This window comes from Apteryx mantelli, chromosome 5 (assembly GCF_036417845.1).
Source record: "Apteryx mantelli isolate bAptMan1 chromosome 5, bAptMan1.hap1, whole genome shotgun sequence".
Lineage (NCBI taxonomy): Eukaryota > Metazoa > Chordata > Aves > Apterygiformes > Apterygidae > Apteryx > Apteryx mantelli.
The window spans coordinates 24,228,589-24,249,430 of NC_089982.1; the positions used below are offsets into that span (position 1 = coordinate 24,228,589).

At 36.0% G+C, this 20,842-nt stretch overlaps 1 protein-coding gene across 3 annotated transcripts in view; it reads right to left on the reverse strand.

Moving 5' to 3' along the window:
• Positions 1-202: 202 nt before the first annotated feature.
• PRSS12 (serine protease 12) overlaps positions 203-20,842 on the reverse strand; it is a 48,849-nt gene continuing 28,209 nt past the window's right edge. For 2 of the 3 annotated variants that reach the window (XM_067297644.1, XM_067297642.1), the window contains 5 exons: positions 17,746-17,951; positions 16,995-17,073; positions 14,722-14,844; positions 5,899-6,176; positions 1,202-3,281 (listed from right to left, as the gene is read on the reverse strand). In XM_067297644.1, coding sequence (XP_067153745.1) covers positions 2,974-3,281; positions 5,899-6,176; positions 14,722-14,844; positions 16,995-17,073; positions 17,746-17,951 — 994 coding nt within the window. In that variant the 3' untranslated portion in view covers positions 1,202-2,973. Of the gene's footprint in view, positions 3,282-5,898; positions 6,177-14,721; positions 14,845-16,994; positions 17,074-17,745; positions 17,952-20,842 lie in introns of all 3 variants that reach the window. The other variant, XM_067297643.1, reaches the window with a different exon arrangement.

Consider the following 20,842-nt stretch of genomic DNA (forward strand, 5'->3'; position numbering starts at 1 on the left):
GGTGTTGGAAATTACATGGTATAGAGCAAACTTGCATCTCTGGGGAAGATGGCCTAGAGTTCATATACTTTGAAGAAAATGAAGTCATGGTATTTTCAAGAGCACCTGTTTTCACTTAAAAAAACTCACAGCAAGATTATCCAGCTGAGTTTCCTGCATCTGCTTATGTATTATTCACAGAATTCATGAAGAAAAGTTCTACTCAGTGTGGCAGTTTTTATTGTATACACTTGCATCATCAGGCTCATTGAAAAAAAATTTAAATGGCATAACGTAAGACAGTTCCACTTTATGTTAGAAACTAAAAAAGCATGCTGTCTGCATGAAAACAGTAGTGCAACATTTTAAAATCTAAGTAATTAAAGCATCTTATGAAAAGAGCTGACTAAGCAAAACTAGCAAACTACTATACTAAATCTAAATGGCTTACTGTGCTTAGTATGCAGACTTGATTTTTCTTTTCCAAGTATAATACTTCTGCGGTGCAACTTTAAAAAGGAAATCACGATTTTTTCTTATACATCACACACATAATATATTGCACTATACAGCCTACTTCACAAGCCTCAAAATAGCGTGCCTTGTATAGCAAAGTTTTGATGGTACAAGTAGATATCTTCTGACAGATGTATTTCCTCTTACTATCATTGTATTTAAAAAGGATATATATATAAGCAGTAAAAATATGAATGGATTTAAAGTTCACTAGCAAAGTGTTTCATATAGGTCTAACAGTAGGTGGTCATTGTACTGTGATTTTATCATGTTTTTAAATAAAATATTTCACGCTATTCCAGTAGTGCAGAATTACAGAAGACTTTTAATGTTGTATAAAAGCACCTCATGTATTTTAGCTTAGCACCAATTCCAGCAAGGTATTTAAACTAGTCATGGCCCTTGAAAATCCCTTTGAGGTCTGGAAAGAAATTGAGGACCAAGTCTTCAATCACATGGGATTCTGCAATATTATCACCATTTTTTGCATGCAAGCTGAGTTGTCTTGAATATTTGTTACAACACTGGAGAGGTATGGAAGCATACAGAAATGGATGATAACCCACTTACAATATGAACACAAGCATTCCACTTTGTTCACAAAAGGCCAGACAACACTCTGTCAGAGCTGGAATATTTGGGAAAAGGAAACACAGAAAAGCAGTAGCTAGTAGTCACAATTTGTACAATTACATACAATATGGTGACATGCAACTGCCATATCTTTCACACTGGAGTGTTCCTTGGCCCACAGAGCTTTTTTTTTTTCCCATCTTCTAAAAAAAAAAAAAAAGGTTTGTCAGTGTAGTGAACAGAGTACATTTGTAGGTGGTCAAAATGGCCTTATAGACAGGGATTGTAGAGTAGCAGTGAAGTTTCCTCTTATTGACTAGTTCTTGGATATTTTCAATATTAACTTGTTACCAAACAGTGTTGCACTAGACAGGTAACTACTTTTGTGTGATAAAGAAGTTAAATGGGATGACCCTTTCTGAAAGACTAGTAAGTAGTTGTTTCATACCTCTCTTACTATACAAAGTAAAAGTCACTTTTTATCAGTGTATTTTTATAATAAATCATTAAGGTTTCCATAGCCTTGGGAACATGTTTTTTTTTTTTTTGTTTTTTTTTTAATATAAGTCTTTGAAAACTAGCTGTTTTAGTCATAGATGTTAAATGATGTTTGGAATGTAAAAGGACATTAGGGACCATGTGACTTAAGCTATTTTTTCCTTTAGCGTTGTGAATTACAATGACAAATTTGAGTAGATGCTAGATAAAAGATACACAAGTATTTTGTAGATACTGATTTCAGGTAGTTTTCCCTTTCTGGTCAGATCAGACTGAACTGATATTCCAAGTAAACATGACAGAGTTCTTTGAGTATTCTTATGTTTTATAAAACTGTTATTTAAGACTATAGACCTTTTCAAACATGTATTGGCTCAACATCTCTAATACTTGCATTCTATATGCTTACAATAACTTTTCCTTGTATGATTGGTAGAGGTTCTTGATGTTACTTCAGTAAAGCCCCTCCAAAACCAGTGATCTATGAGCTTGTTTTGAGTTATTTTAATTTTTGTTAAAGAATTGGAGTGTTTGAGACTGATACTGTACCAACAGCTAGTGGCAAATAGGAAAACCTAAATACTCTCCAAAATGCTACATGTATGTCATTATGTGCATGTGCTAAAAATCAGGGGGAGGTGGGGGGAAGGGTCCCTCTAGATAAAAATCATTTGTTGTCTTTCTGAAATTCAAAGAGGGCAGTTTTTTTGATCTAGCTCATGCAGCTGTGCAGGATATTTGATGGGAAAATAATTACTTCCAGAGTACTGTCCACTTTACTTGGGAATGTGCTTTAGAAACTAAGCTGTGAGAATTGTTTATCAGAATATCTGGGAATTTGATTATTGGCAATTAGTTTTCCTTCTAACATTTTAATGCCTACACAGAATCATCACCAGAAATGAACCTGTGAGTGATTTCATCAGCTGAATGAAACATGAGACAAAGTTAAAGGACTTGATTATAAGACCATAGGAATAATAAATAGGGAAACAGTCAAGGACTGATTAAATAGACTAGACTGGAAATGAATTTTGAGATCTATGATTCTAGAGAAGCTTGGAGCGTGAATAACTGCTACTACAGTCTTCTGTGAACAGTGAATCTTGTAGTGAACTCTCCAACTGTCCTGCTCCAATGTTACTCTAAGATACAGATCACTTGCCATTTTCTACAGGGAAACTTGTTCATGCAATATAAACTTCCTCAAAGGGATTTTGTCTGCATATTAATCCCTAACTGGAAAGGTGGTGTGTATACAGCTTGGATTTAACATAAAGAAAAACACATGAATTGGGGAAAATGTCTGTTCCCATCTGTTGTGGGCCCCAGCTGTGCACTGTCTGTGCTGTTTAAGCTGTCCTACCTCAAAATTCATTACCAAAGTTTGTTTTTGATTAAGGACATTCATAGTTTGGTCACACTCTTTATCCAGGGTACAAAAGATGAAACTTTTGTGTAGACACCTGGTGAGTCTTTCACTCCACAGCCATAGCCCCAGGAGGTCACACCATACACAACCCAACTTTCCCCAGGACGTTCACACATCAGTGGTCCACCACTGTCTCCTTGACAGCTATCAACACGTTTCCGTTCCTGGAGGTTTCCAGCACAGAGCATTCTTCCTGTGAATCTTCTTTTATAACGCTCTTCGCATACCTTCTTGGGAAGTAAAGGGATGGCAGCTTGTTGTAATGTTCTTGAATAGGCCCTCCCTGAAAAGAGGACCCAAATAATTTTCTCATGATGCTTGGTCTCAGAAGCATAAATAAAATTTTATCCAATTTATACTGTCATCCTTCATTCCATTTTATCATTAAATAAAATGACTTGAAAGAATACTAAAATAATACTGAAAAATCTACTGTGTGCTAAAATAATCCTAAAATACTAAATATATCCTGTAAATATGGAATACAAATTAAATATTTTTTTTGAAAGCTTAAAATTTAAATAAGATTTAGTTTTACACCTCATGTGTGCTGGATCTTTCCAAGGATGGATTCTGTTTGTTTGGTAAAAGACAAAAGTGTGTTTAACAAGAATATATGCTGTAATACTTAAATAGGGAAGCCATTCCTTGGAGATGTGAGCAGGGGAGACTAAAACTGTAGAAATACTTCATTTCTAGGTCACCAGTTCAAGTTCATCTACTTCAGCTATGGCAGGTGCTGCACCATCTATCAGCTTCCCAGCTGAAGCACCACCATTGTGAGCACCATCATGATTAAATACTGTAAGTATATGCAAGCTTGTTGGTCACCTCAACTGCAGAGTTAATGCTGCTGAGCTTCAAGTGTACTTTCTTAGAGATGGACAATATTATTTGACTCTTTTACAATCCTGATATTTCTACACACCAGAAAACTAATAAATGTAGCCAAAGGAATGTCTCATTCCAAAAATCTATTTCCTCACCTAATCTAATTTTGCTGGGAACAGAACCTGTCCTTGTGTTTTCTTTTTCTGTAGTGAATCCTGCACTGCATAAGCAGTGTGTATTGGTTGTCTCTTCTACTTGCTACTCCAAGCTTGCAGATTTTCACTGATCCCACAGAGCACCTTTCTTTGCTCTTAATATGCTGAAGAGGGTTAGGATGATTGCTGTCATGGGGTGGAGAGGGTGGAGCATGTTTCATCAATGATATAACTTAAGTGGAGTAAATCAGTGTTCCAGCTCTTTTAAGAAAAACAGAAGGATGAGGGTGGTGGGATAGCAGCTCTGGGTGGGGCTGGGCAGACGTAGCATAAACATACACTTATCAACTGCAAAACTATTCATATTTGGAAGTGTGATGTTGCTGTGGTTTTGATACTTTGCCCATCATCAGGCTCTTCCTAGGAGTAGTTCCTCCAGCTTAGAGTTGAAAGAAGGCCTTTTTTTCAAAAAGCTGTCGTTGCTACTGTGTAAGTAACATTAGACTTTGAAGTTATCAAGCTTGTTCATTTTAGGAAATGTTAATATTAAGTAAAAGCTGTGCAAGAGTCAGTATTTCAAATCAGTAGTATTTCTATGTGCTTTCAGCCCTTTTTGCTACATATGCTGAACATGTATGCTTAGTAGTGACAAATCTAATCCCTTTCAAGACCTTACCTGCGTGTTTTTAATGTTATGACAAGTTATTTTTCCTTACTAAAAAAAATTTCCAAGTAAAACATCAAAATTCAAGTCATTTGACTTTTTTTTCTATACTTGCATTTCTTTTCAATTGGAAAGATAGGACACTAAAACCAGTTTCTTTAAAAATAAAATCTTATATTTATAAAATAAGTTTGATTCATATTGTAAGTATGAAATTTTGACTGAAATACTGCAATGATGTAATTTCTTACTATAATTATTGCAGTGGATAATGTTTGCTTAAATGGAAGTGCTAAGTAAGCAATATTGTAGAGCTTCGTTATACTTAGCTGTCTAGCATTTTAGACAACTTGCTAAGCAATGAATTAACTATTGTTTTTAGCAAAAAAGTACAGACCTACAAATCTGTGCACACATGTGCAGATTAATGAATATAAAGAGAGAGAAGTGATACTTGGCTTTGCTTTCTTGCCAGTTTGAGTCAGTGGAACAAAGGATCAAGTGTGGCTGCTTTTTTGCACTGTATTCAACCCCATAAAAACATGAAAGTAAAACAAGGTTATTAATTTGTAAAATATTTAAAGGACAAAGGCCTTTGGAGAAAGAGACTCTTGCAATGACCTAAAAAGTGACTAGAAAGTTTATTCCAAAAGTCTGCATTGCAGGTTGCATTCCAGCTCTCTTAAGTTTTGGCAAGACGTTCTCTTATTTAAACCTAACTGCTGATATTGAAAATGTCGGTGGTAATATGCGAGACTGAAAAATGCTACTTAGAATTCTATTAGGTACATGTTTTCTATCCATTCTTCAGATGAAGTAGCATCATTTAAAAAAGCTCTCTAAAATAATCCTTGTTACAAAAACCTTAAATATATTAGAGCTGCTAGTTATGTGGGGCGACAGGGGCTATAAGCTGCTCTTTGAGGTGTACCTGTCAATGAATAAGCCTTTCATTCACACTTGTCAAGCTTGATGAGACCATTTTAATGACTTGTTCTACAATTTAGAGTGACATGGTTAATCTCGCTCCACTTTTCAAACACAAACTAAATTCCAAAAGCAAAAAGTGATTTTGTTCCTGTTTAAGGATCAGGAGAAAAAATTATTCCCCTATTTAAAAAAAAAAAAAAAAAAAAGTAAAATTGTTTCACTCTGAGTATTTCCTTATTTTAAGTATTCGTTAATGTTTTTTTTAACAAGCATCATCAGGTAGTAAGGTCAGTGGGTGGAAATCATTAAAATGTTTTTACCTGTGTCACCCCATCCAGTGATATAACAGTTAGCAGTTTTCTGTGGTCTCTCTCGCCTTAATGGCAAGCAAGCAGGTAAGACATGGGTACTGAATCTGGCACATTGTTCCTCTGGACCCTGTAGCCTCACTAACGCAATGTCATAGTCGCTGCTGTCAGGCCTATACTCTTCATGCATCACTATCTGCTGGACTCCGATTTCTTCCTCGTATTCTTCTGGTACCAGTGTGTGATAATCTCCAACTCGCACAGCGTAAGTCCGAGTGTTATTGCCATACCTGAAATTCAGATTAAAACAAATAGGGCTCACTCATGCAAATTCAGATCCTAGACATACAGCCAGATTTGATCAGTGTCATTTTTTATTGCTTAGGTAAATAACAGTACCAGCAGTTTTTTACAGAGCAAAACCGCTTTCTCAAATAATTTGATTGACATTCAAATGTATCCTAAAGAATACCATATAACTTTTCCTGAAGTTTCAGGTAAGGCTAGGTTCCTTTTTGTATGTTTTCATAGGCAAGGTTTCCTATGGCCTTCTGCTACAATTAGCATTTATTTTAAAGGTACAAGCAAGGAGCGCATCATAAATATTTTTAGCAAGGGTAACACAAAATGCCAATAATTATAATGAAAACTTATGAGTACTAACATCATTGTGACACCCCAAATAATTACTGAAATGAAAACAGTGGTCAAGCTTGTTTTGTAGGTTAGTTTTGAAAAGTCTTTTGAAGAAGGAATGCTATTTGAATTCTAGACGAAGAGATAACTTGACATAAAAACCTCTTAAGTAATAATAAGGAAAAAGCATATATAAATAACAAAAAGTAAATATGTATAACTATTAATATATATAAATATATATAAAATAAAAGTGCTTATGTTCTCAAAGTGACAGCCTGTAAATCTTAATCAATTGTTGTGCATCTAAAAATGATGCCGATCTCTAACATTGTAGACTAAATGGTAAATACCTTAGAGATGATTACTATGGCTGCAATAAGTGTTGCTATGCATGCCTTTTGAGATTTCAGATTATAGGGGACAGCCATTCTCAGGAAAATGCAAACAAGGGAGTAGTGTTTGGTATGTTTATTTTGAAGTCTGGCTAAGCTAACACAAATATATATTTTTAACTTCTCCCTTTTCCTCATAGCATTCAAAAGGAAGCTTCTAATATATGTACAGAAAATACACCACAGTGTTCAGTCACCTACCCTATCCTTGTGTTTTTATACCCTCCAGCAATGTGCTGATCTCCATAGTTTACTAAGGCTTGCTCAGGGAACAGCAAATAAACCAGGAGCTTCTGAAGAATATATAGCTGTACCACTGAGTATTTCTTATAATTGTAGGCCGCATCCCTGGCTGCCTGTGAGACTTTGTGTCAAATTCTGCACGCCTCCTTCAGGTCTTGTATGAGCAAAATTCCTCCTGTAGGTTTGTAAGAAGAGAAGGTTGCAGACTGACCAAACATTTATGAAGCAACTCATCTATCGCAAAACTTCTTCCAGGACCTCCTTCATAGTACTCTATATGAAATGCTCCCCCTCTGTATACTGTGTTCTCCTCATGGTTGGAAGTCAGAATTTCTACTGCAGCTGGAAATGAAAAGTTGCAATTGACTTACAGAGGTGTTTTTAAAAAAAAAAAAAAGTGTTCGTATTGATTTTTAATCTCAGAGGGGAAATGAAAAAAATTAAGCTATATATTCAACCAAATACATTGCTCATTTCCTCCCTGAAAAAAATAACTATCTTAATTTGTGGATCAGTAGGTTTATTTCAAAGGTATTTAACAAAACAAAACTCTATTTGTTGTGTCACATTATTAATATCTTCCTGTTTTGAGCATAAAAGTGCTAATATTTTATAGCCAATGACTGAATCAATTTTTATTAGGAAATTTCCACTAAATAACGAGAGCATGAATAGGAAAAGAACATCAGAAAAGACAGAATCATGAATCCTGGCTCTCAAGGCATCCTACCTTTGCCCCCTCCAAGTTTCTAGAATTGAGGTTATTTCTTTGGATTTTTTTTTTAACAATACTTGAATTCGTCTCTTGCTCTTTCTCACTAGATGTTTAATACACACAAAAAAAATCTAGAAATGTATGTGTGTGTGTGGGGGGGTGTTCCCCCAGTATTAAAAACTCCATTAAATCCTCAGAGTTCAGTTCTTTTCCTGATAAAATAAATGGCAAAATTCCAATGGAAGTAGAGTTGGCACCTGCTACATCACTTTTGCTTGCTCTTAGGGAGATTTTTGTAGAAAAATGAAGACCTTTAGGTCTTAACTGGTTCTGGAGCTGTATGTATCTCATGTATTTGGCCATCTGAACTGTGACATCAGTGAAATCCAGAATTCTGTATCCCCACAGATCATCTGCCAAAACTCTTGCCTTCTGCTGCCTGCCAGAAGTGTCTGCTCTGAAACGGATGAATCTCTTTTGGGTCCCTGTTGCCACATATCTGTTGGAAAGGGCAAATCTTACCATACTTTGCTGAGACACTTAGTACACTATTATCAGTCCAGACTTTTATTATTACAATTCTGAATGTGGGAGCAAGCTATCAGCTGTAAAGGTATAATCTGGCACTGGCTTGAAAACAGTGTTGTTTTTACAGCAGTGCTCAGATGTGATCTATAACCTTGGGCAAGTTTTCCTCCCATCTGTTTGACTTTCCTTTGTATAGTAAGGATGCACACATCTACCGTAGGTAAAATATTATATAGTATAGTTGTTACTTCATACAGCTTTTTTCTAGTATTACTTTTGTGAAAGTGGCTTTTTTACGAATAACTTATACACCTTTACAATATAATGTCTTGGCCATTGCTGTAACAGTTTACTGAATAAAATATATGTATTTGCTCACTATTATTCTGGGGAATTCTCTAGAAACCATAAATGAGAGTGTGATTTTAGCATGTTTACATATGGATAGACTCGCAAAAGAAATTTTCTTGGTCCTGTGCAAAAATTTGCAGAAATGCTTTGGCAAAACCATAGCATTCAAAGTTATGAACATGTTCATATATAAATGTAAAATTGGGGGGGGGGGATATTTCTTATACCTTACGGAAAATATATGGAAATGAATCTGATTCCTTAGTCTAATCTTGTGTTGCACACAAAGTTGCATCTGCAGTTTAGTATGTATATATGATAAATGATCTTTATTGTCTCATCATGTGAAGGGATTATAACCTCGTAAGTGATGTATTTCCTAGAAAAGACTTTAAAGATTTCTGAATTCATTGCAGCAAGAGAGTAAACGAGATGCTACCAAATCAAGGGTACTCCATATCTCTCACTTTGGTCTTCATTTGCATGCGCTTACCCATGTTGTGCTTGTTTGCTTGACAGAAAGCATACCACTATGATATATAACGCAGTTTGAACACTATCAAAATCAAACTGACAGATCCTGGTAGCTCATTTTATTGTAGAAATTAATCAGTGCACTGGTCTTCTGTGAAACTCTCACAACAGAGGAATAAAACACCCACCTATAGAATATTTTACACACTGGCAGCACAGCTCCTGTGCCCCTCTCCAAAGTGGACGAGGTCAGCATAGGGTAGAGTAGCTGAATGGTTAGGGGTGCGCAATAGTCAGACATGGTCATCTTTCACTTTTACAAAATTTATTTACAGAACAGGCATAATGCTTGGAATGTAAAGAGTGTAATAACACTAGAATGGGTTATATTGCCAAATATTTTTCCTCTGGTGTCACCTCTCGCACAGAGTGAGATTACAAACAATCAATCTTGGATGTTGTGTTAGCCAACTTTGTAGGATCAATCTGCAGAGTAAATTACAAAAGGAAGCTGATACAGAAAGTACTTACTATTGCAGTAAAATGGCTTGTATTATTTTCATTTGAATTGTTCTAACTTAAATGCAAAAAAACACTTAAAAAGTATGAGAGTTTTGTTTTTGTTATTGTTGACATCTCATTCAGTAATATTTTTCTGCTCAGATGTCATAACTGTGTGATAACATTCCACTTAGGAGTCTAAATGATACAGCAACTGACCCCAATAAATTTAGTAATGTTATGCTATTTCCTTTGTCACTTAGGCAATACTAAATAGTTTAATTTTTGCTATAGTCATTATTTATAACTGTTGATCTCATTGCATTTAAAAGCTATCTATTCAAAATGGAATTCTATATGCCACAACATACCACTAGATGTGATCTCTAAGGAATATTAGAAACCAATATTTTAGCATTTTTTGGTATACATCTGAGCATCATCCTATTAGAATAGGAATGTATGAGGTCATTAGCATTGAGTATAAGTACCTTTTGCCTGACTTAATCTGTCAAATATGTTTCCGAAAGGTCACTGAAAATGCTGTCATATAATTATAGATAGATACACTTTTGGCTCTGTGTGTTAAGTCACATATTAGTGCTGTGCTAGCTGTTCATGGAGTTTAAATTTGGGGGGGGGGGGGGGGGTTCATTCAGTATTTGTCCATGTAATTTAACCATTGTGTAGATTAACATACAGGTTTTGCGTATACAAATAAACACTATCACAGTACTTTCCAGATGAGTTTTATCAGTGGTCCAGTGGATATTTGGTTCTCAGATAGAGAAGGGTAATTTTTAACCTGGTAAAAAAAAAAAAAAAAAAAAATTATAATGTGATGTATGCCTCTGTTTTTTAGTATATAGGCCTTATCCACAACAGCAAGTACATGATTTACTTCTCTATCCGTTATCTTTAATGAAATTCAGGGCAGCAGGTGGGATTAGTTCTTTGTATTTTCCTTCAGCCTTGTGGATGTTAGGAGTACAAAGTCACAAATATATTGTTTTATATGTTTGGAATTTACATCAGAAATGAAAATACTTTCTTCCAAAACTGGTTTGATAATCAAAGTAACTTGATTTTTTATTGTTTGTTTTGATTGATGAAGAAGCTGGAGGCATGAAGCAAAGTCGGTTGTGACCGGTGATAATGAGTGCTCTCCTGTCAGCCATATCTCAGATAGTACACAAGAAAACTTGCAGCTTCTATTTAATGTTATGTCCTTGATTTTAACAAAGAAACAGTATTCTCTTTAAATTAAGTCCTGCTAGTTTTCTGTTATGGATGATGGTAATTTTTAGAATCATAATGAAAAATGGATAATCAGGAAAGCCTATCTTATTTAAATGCACTAATTTTAAACTGATTTAATAGAATGAAAAGTGCTGCTTCTCATGCAAATGTATAGAACTTTTCATTAGCTACAAGACTTCTAGTTAGAGGCTTAATGAGCAATCTCAGATTTACCTTACTTCTGTGCACATTCATACACACAGCTGTTTTAAACTGACTTTTTCATCTGTAGACAATTATATTTCTTCCCCACTAGTAGTTACCTATTTGCCACATGTGTAAATATTGTCATAGAGTGTCAGTACACAGAAGAGGCAAAATAGCTAGCTCACCTAGGGGCATCTAGTCTTCCTTACCTCCAAGCCGCCTATGAAATGGCAGAGAACCATTGTACACATATCACATAACCTGAAGAGCAGAGGCAGGGGAGGAGTCTGGGAGTGCTTCCCAGGCAGATAGATGATGCTGTAGCTTTCAGGGTGTTACCGCTGTCTTGTAGGGCTAGGATGGGTATGCCTTTAGGTTATAGAGAAACCTGGCAGTGCTGTCCTTAGCACCTCCTTGCCCTTTTATTTCCTCTCCAACTGGAAGTCAGATTAGCTATCAGCCCCCATATTAATATCATCCTTCTGCCAGTCAAGTAATGTAGTGATGTTGAAGGCACATCTGAGTTCATCTGACCATTCCTGCTAGGCTTCAGAAAAGTGAGTTTCAGTGTCAGTTTCTGCTTTGGTCTCCATAGGTAGTTAATTCCACTGCCTCTCAGGCTCCCCAGTTCTAAACAGGATTACCAGCACTATGCTGAAGTGTATGTGGGCATTCAGGAGTGCTTAAAGAAGCACTTGCGTTGAGAGTTATATTATTAGAACAGAACAGTGTTCAAGTAATCCAGTATTTCCTAAAATGACATCATGGTCATAATTTCATTTTTATTTCATGCTTCATATTTCTAATCATCCAAAGTTAATATTCTTTTTATGTCTGCAGCTGCAAATTCCCTGTAGCTATCAGAACAACTTAGGACAAAACTTAGTAACACAATGGGCAGGTTATAAAAGAAAAATAGCTTCAAATATTGCTACAACTTTGCATCAAAATCAAATTCTGTGTGTATGAAATCACAGAAACCAGGTAATGCTGCTATACTGCTGAGGAACAATTCCTACCATCGTGCATAAAATTGTATGTAATTCTTACCCCTAGTATAATTGAGCCCACTTTTGTTATTTAAGCGGTATTCTGGTTTTCAGGTATGGGAAATGGTATACTGGCTTTCTCTTGTCTGTCTGGAAAATATGTGAAGAAGGCGCTTGATCTATAGATAGCTCTTGGAAACCTAGCCCCTTAAAATCACTCTGAGATCATTAGGAAGTTCAGCCCGGTCTGTCCAGTGACAAGTCAGAGCCAAAGGTGCCTTTCCTCTTTTACAGTAAACAGTAGCACATCTACAGGCTGTGAGAGTTGCAGGCTTAGATTTATGTTGCATAGTCTTAAATGCAAGTCCTAAATCAGCATGCATAACATTTGGGATAGATTTTTTTTCAAACAGTTTTGTGTGTGTATCACTAAAAGATCAAAGTTCAGATTCTTAGGCTTGATTAAGCTGCCTTTTACAGAGAACTCTGAGAAAGGAGCAAAGGTGGATTTGCAGTCTTAAAATCTGAATGGGGCAAAACAGTATTTTGGCCCTTGAAACCAAATGAAACAGTTTTAGGATCACCTGTAACAGCCCCCTGAGTGGCTGCACAGATGTGGGATTGTCAGTGTTACAGCCACACTGCTCTTGTTTCCCTAACACTCCCCCAGTATGTAGGTGTTCAGAAAAGCATGCAAAGTAAAAAGCTTTCATAGCAGATTCGGTAATGACTTGGAGCCCCAGTTAAGTAAGCAAGCCATTGGGAAGAGCAGGTAATACATTTTATGGGGAGCAGTTACTGTAAGAAGGCACTGTAACTGGGGCAGTGCAACGCAGCAATACCAACCTGTTTCACTGAACTTCATGAAAGCATTCTAATAAGGAGAAGACTTGTGTGACTAAGATCTTTGTGTGTACATAAAACACATAACTTGCTTCCTGTGACCTTCTTTTTTCTTTCCTTTGAGGTAAAATTACAGAAGGTTTTTGATTCTTTAATGAAAGACCTTCTCAAGTGTTTAACTTGCATTCTCAGTAACCACTGTAGAAATGAACAGGGGAGTAGGAAGCCATCTTCTATAAATTTTGATGATAGCAATTCAAGTGTTTTCATAGTTTAATAGAAACAACTGGGACATCAGTGGAAGTAGGCGGTAATTTCACTCAGTTTGACCATTTCAGCTTTGAAATGTTACCAACAAAAGTCCCTCATGACTTTCATGAAATGAGAAAGTGGGAACATGTTGTGCATCTGGCACTAAGCAAAGGTAAATGTTTTTATTCACTTCAGTAAAAAAATTGTCTATCTCTTTTTTTTAGTTAGCAGCATGCAAGAAGAATGGGCCAAAGTCTAAAGTTAAAACACTTGCAGCCCACTCAGGCAAATTTTAGCAAATTTCCTCAGAACTGCAATGCAATTCTAGCCAGTATTGCAACCTTTTGTAGGAGTTTGAATGAAATAATTGCTGCTGAAAGCTTAAAATATTACATCCGACGTCTGTACTATGCAATTCAGTGTTTTCATACTACAGTAATTTCATTGGCAGTGAATTCCTGGTGTCAAAAATACTGAAGAGGGCTTATCATAAAAACTAAATAGAATCATCAGTAACAAAATACCTGCTTATGCAAAAATGGGAGAAGATATTTAGAAAAGCCAGATCATACCTTAATATGGAGAACTGTGAAAGAAATTAGACCAAGTAGATCAATTGTGTTTATAAGAGGAGAATAAGTTGCAAACCAGTTGCTAAACATATGGAAAGAAGCTGAATTTGAAAGAGTTTTAGACATCAGTATTAGAAAATTATACAAGTATAGCAGCTTAAACAATTATTTCTTTGTTTTGCTGAAGGTGTTTTGCTAAAGGAAACAGGACCTTATTTAGATGGCTACAAAAAACACAATTCTTTATGTACTGGGAAATAACAGAGTAAGGCAGTTGCTGCAGCCTATTTGTAAAGAATAAGCAAAACTGCTCAGTCTCAACAGCATCCAGTGCACAGATTTACTTTCCTGTTAAACTCAACAGATATAATAATGCTTTGCCCTAAAAGGAGCTTCTGTGGACCAGTTCAGCTAGTCAGTGAAGTGGTACAATAAAAATATCCATCCCTTGTCTATTGCCAAAAAGAACATCAGAATAAAACATACAGTCCCTGTGTTTGGCATTCACTCAGTTGTCCTTGCCTCTACCTGAAAGCCTGTACCATATGCTACCTGAACCTGTACCATATGCTGCAGGTTTGTTGGAACAGAAAGCTGCATTAACATGTCAGAGGTATTATCTATATCTTTCCTTAGAAATGCAAAATTTTTGAATATAAATCTGCTGAATGATGAGAGCAGTCTGTGTAATGTGAGAATGAAAGACCCAGAAGTTTCAACATACTAGTTTTTTTTATTTGGGGGGAAAAGAGGTTTGTTGGTTTTGTTTTTTGATTTAAAAAACAACTCTTTGGAACAGTTTTCAAATGGGCTTGGCCTAGAATGTTTTGCCAATACCTGTAACAATGAAATAGTTTGAAAATATGCCTCATTATTGAAGACAGACCTACCTCTTAAAGCAATGTGCAGCAGTGAGGACCCAGCAGCTGCTGATGAGAGTGGCACCACACAAGAGTCTTCCATCACCATGAGATGACTTTAGTCGGAGTGCAACCTGCCATGGCCAGCCACCCCTACAGAGAGCATAAGACATCTCTTTCAGGGAACAAAACCAGAAAAGTTAGATAGTTTGTCAGTTACCTTGAATGTAAATCCTGTATAGTTTTTCGACTGAAATAGCTTACAAATCACGTTATTTATAGAGTAACAGTTGAGAATACCTTTGATACTATTACAGCATTCAGAATTCCACTTAATAATGGTTGAGATTAGTTTACAGTCTGGGTGTCCAGCACTCTGAGCACTTCCTCCCACTGTGAAACATTTTAATTTTACCTTCTCAGATTGTATTCATCGTGCCAAAACTATGTTCTATAGGTTCCTCCCCAAATGCCATCCAAGTCAGATAAGAGGTACAGAACATTGCTTTCCACATAAAGAATGTTAAGCAACTCAGGAGATGGTTGGTGAGTCAGAAATTTCCTGTTGGCTGGGTAGGGGAAAGAAGGGAATTTCTTGAGAACTTATCCTTGCCTCCTTTCCTGTCTGCATTAGTATCTGCTTTGTTGGTCCAAAGCTGTTTGAAAAGGGAAGCTTACAAATTGAGAGGTCTAAAGCAACAACAAAACCCACAAGTAACAGATTAGCACCTTCTTTCAGCACGTGGTCATCTGTCTTGTTTAGTAGATCTGGGATGCATATTCCCAGGCTTATCAAGACAGAATGAATTAATTTTCACTAGTTTTATAGATTAGCAAAATACAAGAAGGGGAAAGAAGGGAGGGAGAGAGAGGGAAGTATGTTTTAGCAATAGCAACATCCAGGAATAAGCAAGCAGGTAGACTTAAGTACTTTCTGACTACTGTCAAACTTGAACAGGTAAACTGGAGTACTAGAGCTGCCCAGTCCAGCATCCTATCTCACAGTAGTCAAATATTTTAAAGGACGATGGAGAAATTTACTCCTCATAGAGTAAAACAAGTTAGAGATTTTTAAATTTTGAAAGCTGAGATTTAATATCTCTTTCCAAAACATGGGATAATTAAGACAACTTTGTATTTCCTGGTATACATATAAGTATGCAGTTCCTTTCTGAGCCTTATCAAGTCATTTGTCTTAATGATTTCCTGTGGTAATGAGTCCTTTTCCAATATTGTTCATGTGTTCCTTTTCTTGATCTTTGAATTATTTCTAAATGTTGCAGTACTGATTGAGTTTCTCTCACCTTTTTACTTCATCTAGTGTCCCTGTATTTATTATGAGATTGAAGTTCTTGTTCTGACTTCACTGGAGACTGTTATTTGTAACCTTTTAATTTTATCCAGTGTCCCTTGTATGTATATTCTGAAACAATGATTCTTTATCTGCTTTTTCTATACAATGCTTTGTCATTCTCATTTGTCTCCTTTCTAAGATGAGCAAACCTATTTTGTTCTATCTGTCTGAATTGATGTGTTTTTCTGGGCTCCCTCTTGCTATTGTTCTTTGAACCCCTTCCACTTGCATAGTATCTTTTTTGTAATGGATTGATTGATGTACGCATAGTTTGAAATAGGTTGCACAATGACATATAAAGATGTAATTTTCTTTCTTTTTTTTTACAATTCTTTTCATAAGATTCTGTGAATATGTATTTTTGTGATTATTCACAATAGTTAAGGAAGTAAAGCCTATACTTCCCATTGTAGCAGTATGTGAAGAGGGGAAAGACAGTAACCATACGTAAACATATGTCATTAAAGGTTAGGAACAAAGTGTTAATAAAAAGCCTAGTTACATAACTGTATCATCAGAGAAGCATATTTTTTTAAGGAAAATCAGGTCTTAGGCAGTGAATCATACCCAACCCTTTTTCCAGGGTAGATAGCAGTTATAGTCCTTGTACCAGATTCATAGCTCTCTTTATGTAGCTCATATTTGAGGTCAAGATTTCCTTCAAAAGAAAAAGTGAAATGGCTACTTTGAAAGTAATATATTTAACCCAACCAATGACTAAACCTATAGGCATTCACAGATTTTCAACTGATGCTACAGCTGCTTATCAAAGAATTTATTTGAATTTCCTACCAAATTTGCTTTGAGAGTATTTCTGCTTCTACCTTAGGAAATGCAAAAAAAAAGACCCCAAAACCCTACAGTAAAACATAAATTAGACAGGTGGCTTATGGCAAACACATCTTAGAGGCTTTCTATTGAAAATGACTTGTCTTTACCAAATATTTACCGTAAAGAATTTTTCCCACCAATTATTCGCTTTTGTCGGCGATGTAGTAACCTCAATCCACAAACAGGAGCAAGAGAATCTAAACAAGAAAGGGGAATGTAGACAGCATTAAACTCACAATAAGAAGTATCCAATCTACAGTGAGAGTTAACTAAAAAACAAGAGGGCTGAAGTTATCTATGTTTCATGGTAGGTTTTAACACTCAAATTTGCTCTGGGAAAATATGTTGGATTCTCTCAGGCTTAGAAATTCTGGTTATTTAAGATTTTTTTCGACTCTGATGGCAAATCAGTTTACACAGTTGTGCTCTGCTTTGCAAGTGTAAGTTTGGAGTTATTCCTAGGATTTTTTTATAGGGTTCTTCCTTAATTATCCTGATGTAAGTAAAAGCAGAACTTGACAGCTAAAGACAAACTATGCCCTGAAAAGTTAAAAGTAGCTGTCTCTTTTTTTTTGCATCCTTATGTCCCAAGTACAACTTAAGAAATATGGCTGCTGTGTACTACGGTGGACAAATACCCTGTATCATTTCAATAGTCTTTGATTCCTTTGTGCAGCTGACACAGCAATAAGATCAAACATATGGCCTGCAATATGAAGGCAGACAGAGTTTCCTACCACTTTTGTTTCTATTAATTCTTTTGAGATTAATATTTTCTCTGTAAAGTGGGAGTGTTTACTTCCTTCTCTTCCTACCATGATAGTACCCCATTCAGAATCTGTTCTTCTGCAACTCACAACAGACATCACCTTTACTGCTGTTCTCGGGGGCCTTCTTGCCTGGGTAGTTGCAGATTGCCCCGGCGTCCTCACTGTGACGGCAGTTGTGGGTTCCAATGTCCTGTTTAATGCAGTCTGCCAGAGATCTCTCATTTCCTGTACATTTCACGTTATCCACGTGGATCGGACCTTTACCCTCCCCAAAATAGGCCATTGTCCTTGCTCTAGCTGGACCTCTGGACACAGAACATAAGTTTGTAATTAAAATATTTTAAAGCTTTGTTCTACACTTGACTAACTTGACTTGAACTGAAATATTTTAGAGAGTATGAGCAGTGAAATGAAGACATTGAGGTTTCATTCCAAACCCTCTCATTAATTTGCCTGATGACAATGTTTCTTCTTGTTGCCTCTATTAATCTGGTAATTGGAAAAAATAATAGTGTAACAAATTTGTTACAATTCATTAATGTTTAAAAAGTGCTTTTATGTCTTTGCATAGCACTGGGCAAAGTATTTTTATTGTAATAGCATTACAAATATTTACAACAAATCAAAATATGTGAAAGCTGCTTTCTTCATAATCTCTTTAATCCTCATACAAAACCAGTGTCTGCAAATGCTAAAAATAATTTGTTATGTTCAGATTCCCTCAGAAAGGTGGACTAGTTAAATAAGAAGATATACTTGCAGTTTAGTTTGGACTATGATTTACAAATCTTTTAGACATTAATAATAATTACATATTTCATAGTAGCTTGGCATAGAAAATCATGAGTGCAAATTACATGCCATTTTTAAAGTGTGGCCCCATAGTTGAGCTCTAAAACTGTAATGTAATTGGAAAAAGACAGTAAAATGTCACTATTGCAATAATACTTATGCAATTGCATTATATTTGGTAACTTTTGTGACAGATGTTTATGTTTAATTGCTTAGGATAATGCTTCATAATATATAAATAGCCATTTTGTTGGATATAGTCTAACAGTAATGAAGAAACACTAGTGGGAGATCACATGGCTATCTTTACAAAGTAGGGCTGGAAGCCAGTGTCCTTTAGGTGTGTCTGAATTACTGTTTATGTAACAGCTAAGAGTGATTTACTGAGCTTTTATTGAGATAAAAATTTACTGTGATAAAAATATACTGAATACTATATAACTGTAATATGTTACACTACTCCATGAGTTTCTATTTTGAAAGTGTGTTGCAAGTACACATTGTAAAGGACAGTACTTCTGTGTATACAAAAGGATAACTGCACATGCAGTGAAAAGCTAGAGTAGAGAAAGAGCTTAACAATGAAAATGTACTAGGCAAAAAAATATTTATCTCTTTTTATACCTCTTTTTATATCTTTTTTTATACCTGCAACATTGGGGAAGATAGGTGAGAATGCCATAAAGAGTTTATGGCTCTTCCTCAGCTAGAGATTCTCTGCTGGGGAGGAATTTTGATTTGTCATACCATTTTTAAAGCTTCCTCATGCTAGAAGCATAGCTGGGTCAAAGTCAGAGAATCTGGCCCTGAATTGCCCATATCCATATAATTTAAACATGAAAGTAATACATGTAAGCTTCCTCTTTTTTCAAACTTGCCCCTGAAGAGCCTTGGCTATTTGGATTTTTTTTAACAGGTATTGAAGGGGAGGGGTGGACAGAATTTCTAAGCAGGGAATGTTATTTAGAATAAATGAATTGTAAAAATCAAGGAAAGAGAAATATGCAAAACATCTGACAGAGCTGATACAACAAGGTCACTTGTCCTTAGACATTTTAATTTCCATGGCTAGCACGTATCTATCAGATAATCCAAAGCCTTAACTGATTTTGGAAGCAGCAGAGGACAATCTTGCCTAATGGGTTTAGTATGATTTAATTTGTTAGCTGCAAGCAATGTGTCTCTTCTTGCTCCAAATATTTTTCTTTTGTGAATGATGCTCTGATTACAGATAACTACAAAGAATGCCCTGCTCTCTGATACCCACAGGCAGCTGATGTGTCCATGTATGGTATTACAAACTGGTGAGACAGTACAGGGACTTGTTGCAAAATCTTACCCGATTTTGGAATCTCCTATGTCACAGAGCAGTTCACAGTGCTTGGTGAGTTTGTGCTTTAGGGCATTGCTCTAAAGCTTCTCAGGATATTCAAAACTACTTTGTTGTGAATCACAACAGTATTGTCGTCTTGTTTCCAAGAGAAGTGTTTATTGCTGTTTACTATATATTTGTCTCTGCAGTCTTTTATCAGATATTTATAAAGGCACTGCCTCCACAGATTTACTAGATAAATCTCAAAGACTCTCAAAGACATATATGAGTTTGCATATGTAAGTATTATAGGTGAGAGAGATGTGGAGAACAAAGATGAAGGAAGGAAGGAGCTTAGTGCATATGGATTGCGATCATGCTTTGACATAAGCTGAATCATAATATTGTGCTTCAGACACTTTTCATATATTTATATATCTCTTACTGTGCATAGGTAATCTGTCAACTTGCTGGTAATTGCTGTGAAAGGTTCATTCAATGAAGGAGTGTCCATTCAGTATAGCTACTTTTAATAGGAACTCAATCAAAAAAAAAAACACAACTGTTTAAAGCAAATACCTACAAGGAAACAAATGTAGAAAACATGATATTCTAGAGCAAGAAGTACAGCTTAATAGAGAAAATAATTTCATATAACTGGGAGATCCCTAAATGTAGAATTGTTAAGTTTTGCGTGTTTGTTACATGTTGGAACATGATCTTACAACTGTTTTTAGTCCACCCCAATCCAGTGGTGTATGTATCACTTAATTACTGCTTTCCGAGCCAGCTATTCATGCACAGATGGCCATGTGAGGAACAACCCTCTTTGCTTGCTCAGATCTGTCCCTAGGGAGAAGGGCAGTTTCAAGCCCTTAAACCCTAGCTTTTCTCAGACGCAAGGCTGTGCACAATAATATGCTGAGCTCTTTAGAAGCAGTACTACCATTGTTCATAATGCTGTTAATCAGAAAATCCTGTTGATTAGTACAGAGGGCCAGCTACCTTAGAACATTTTTTTTCTGGAGCAGATCGTTTGTGTGGAGCACTAACAGAAGGGTATTTGTACATTTGATGGACATTTGTGTGTGC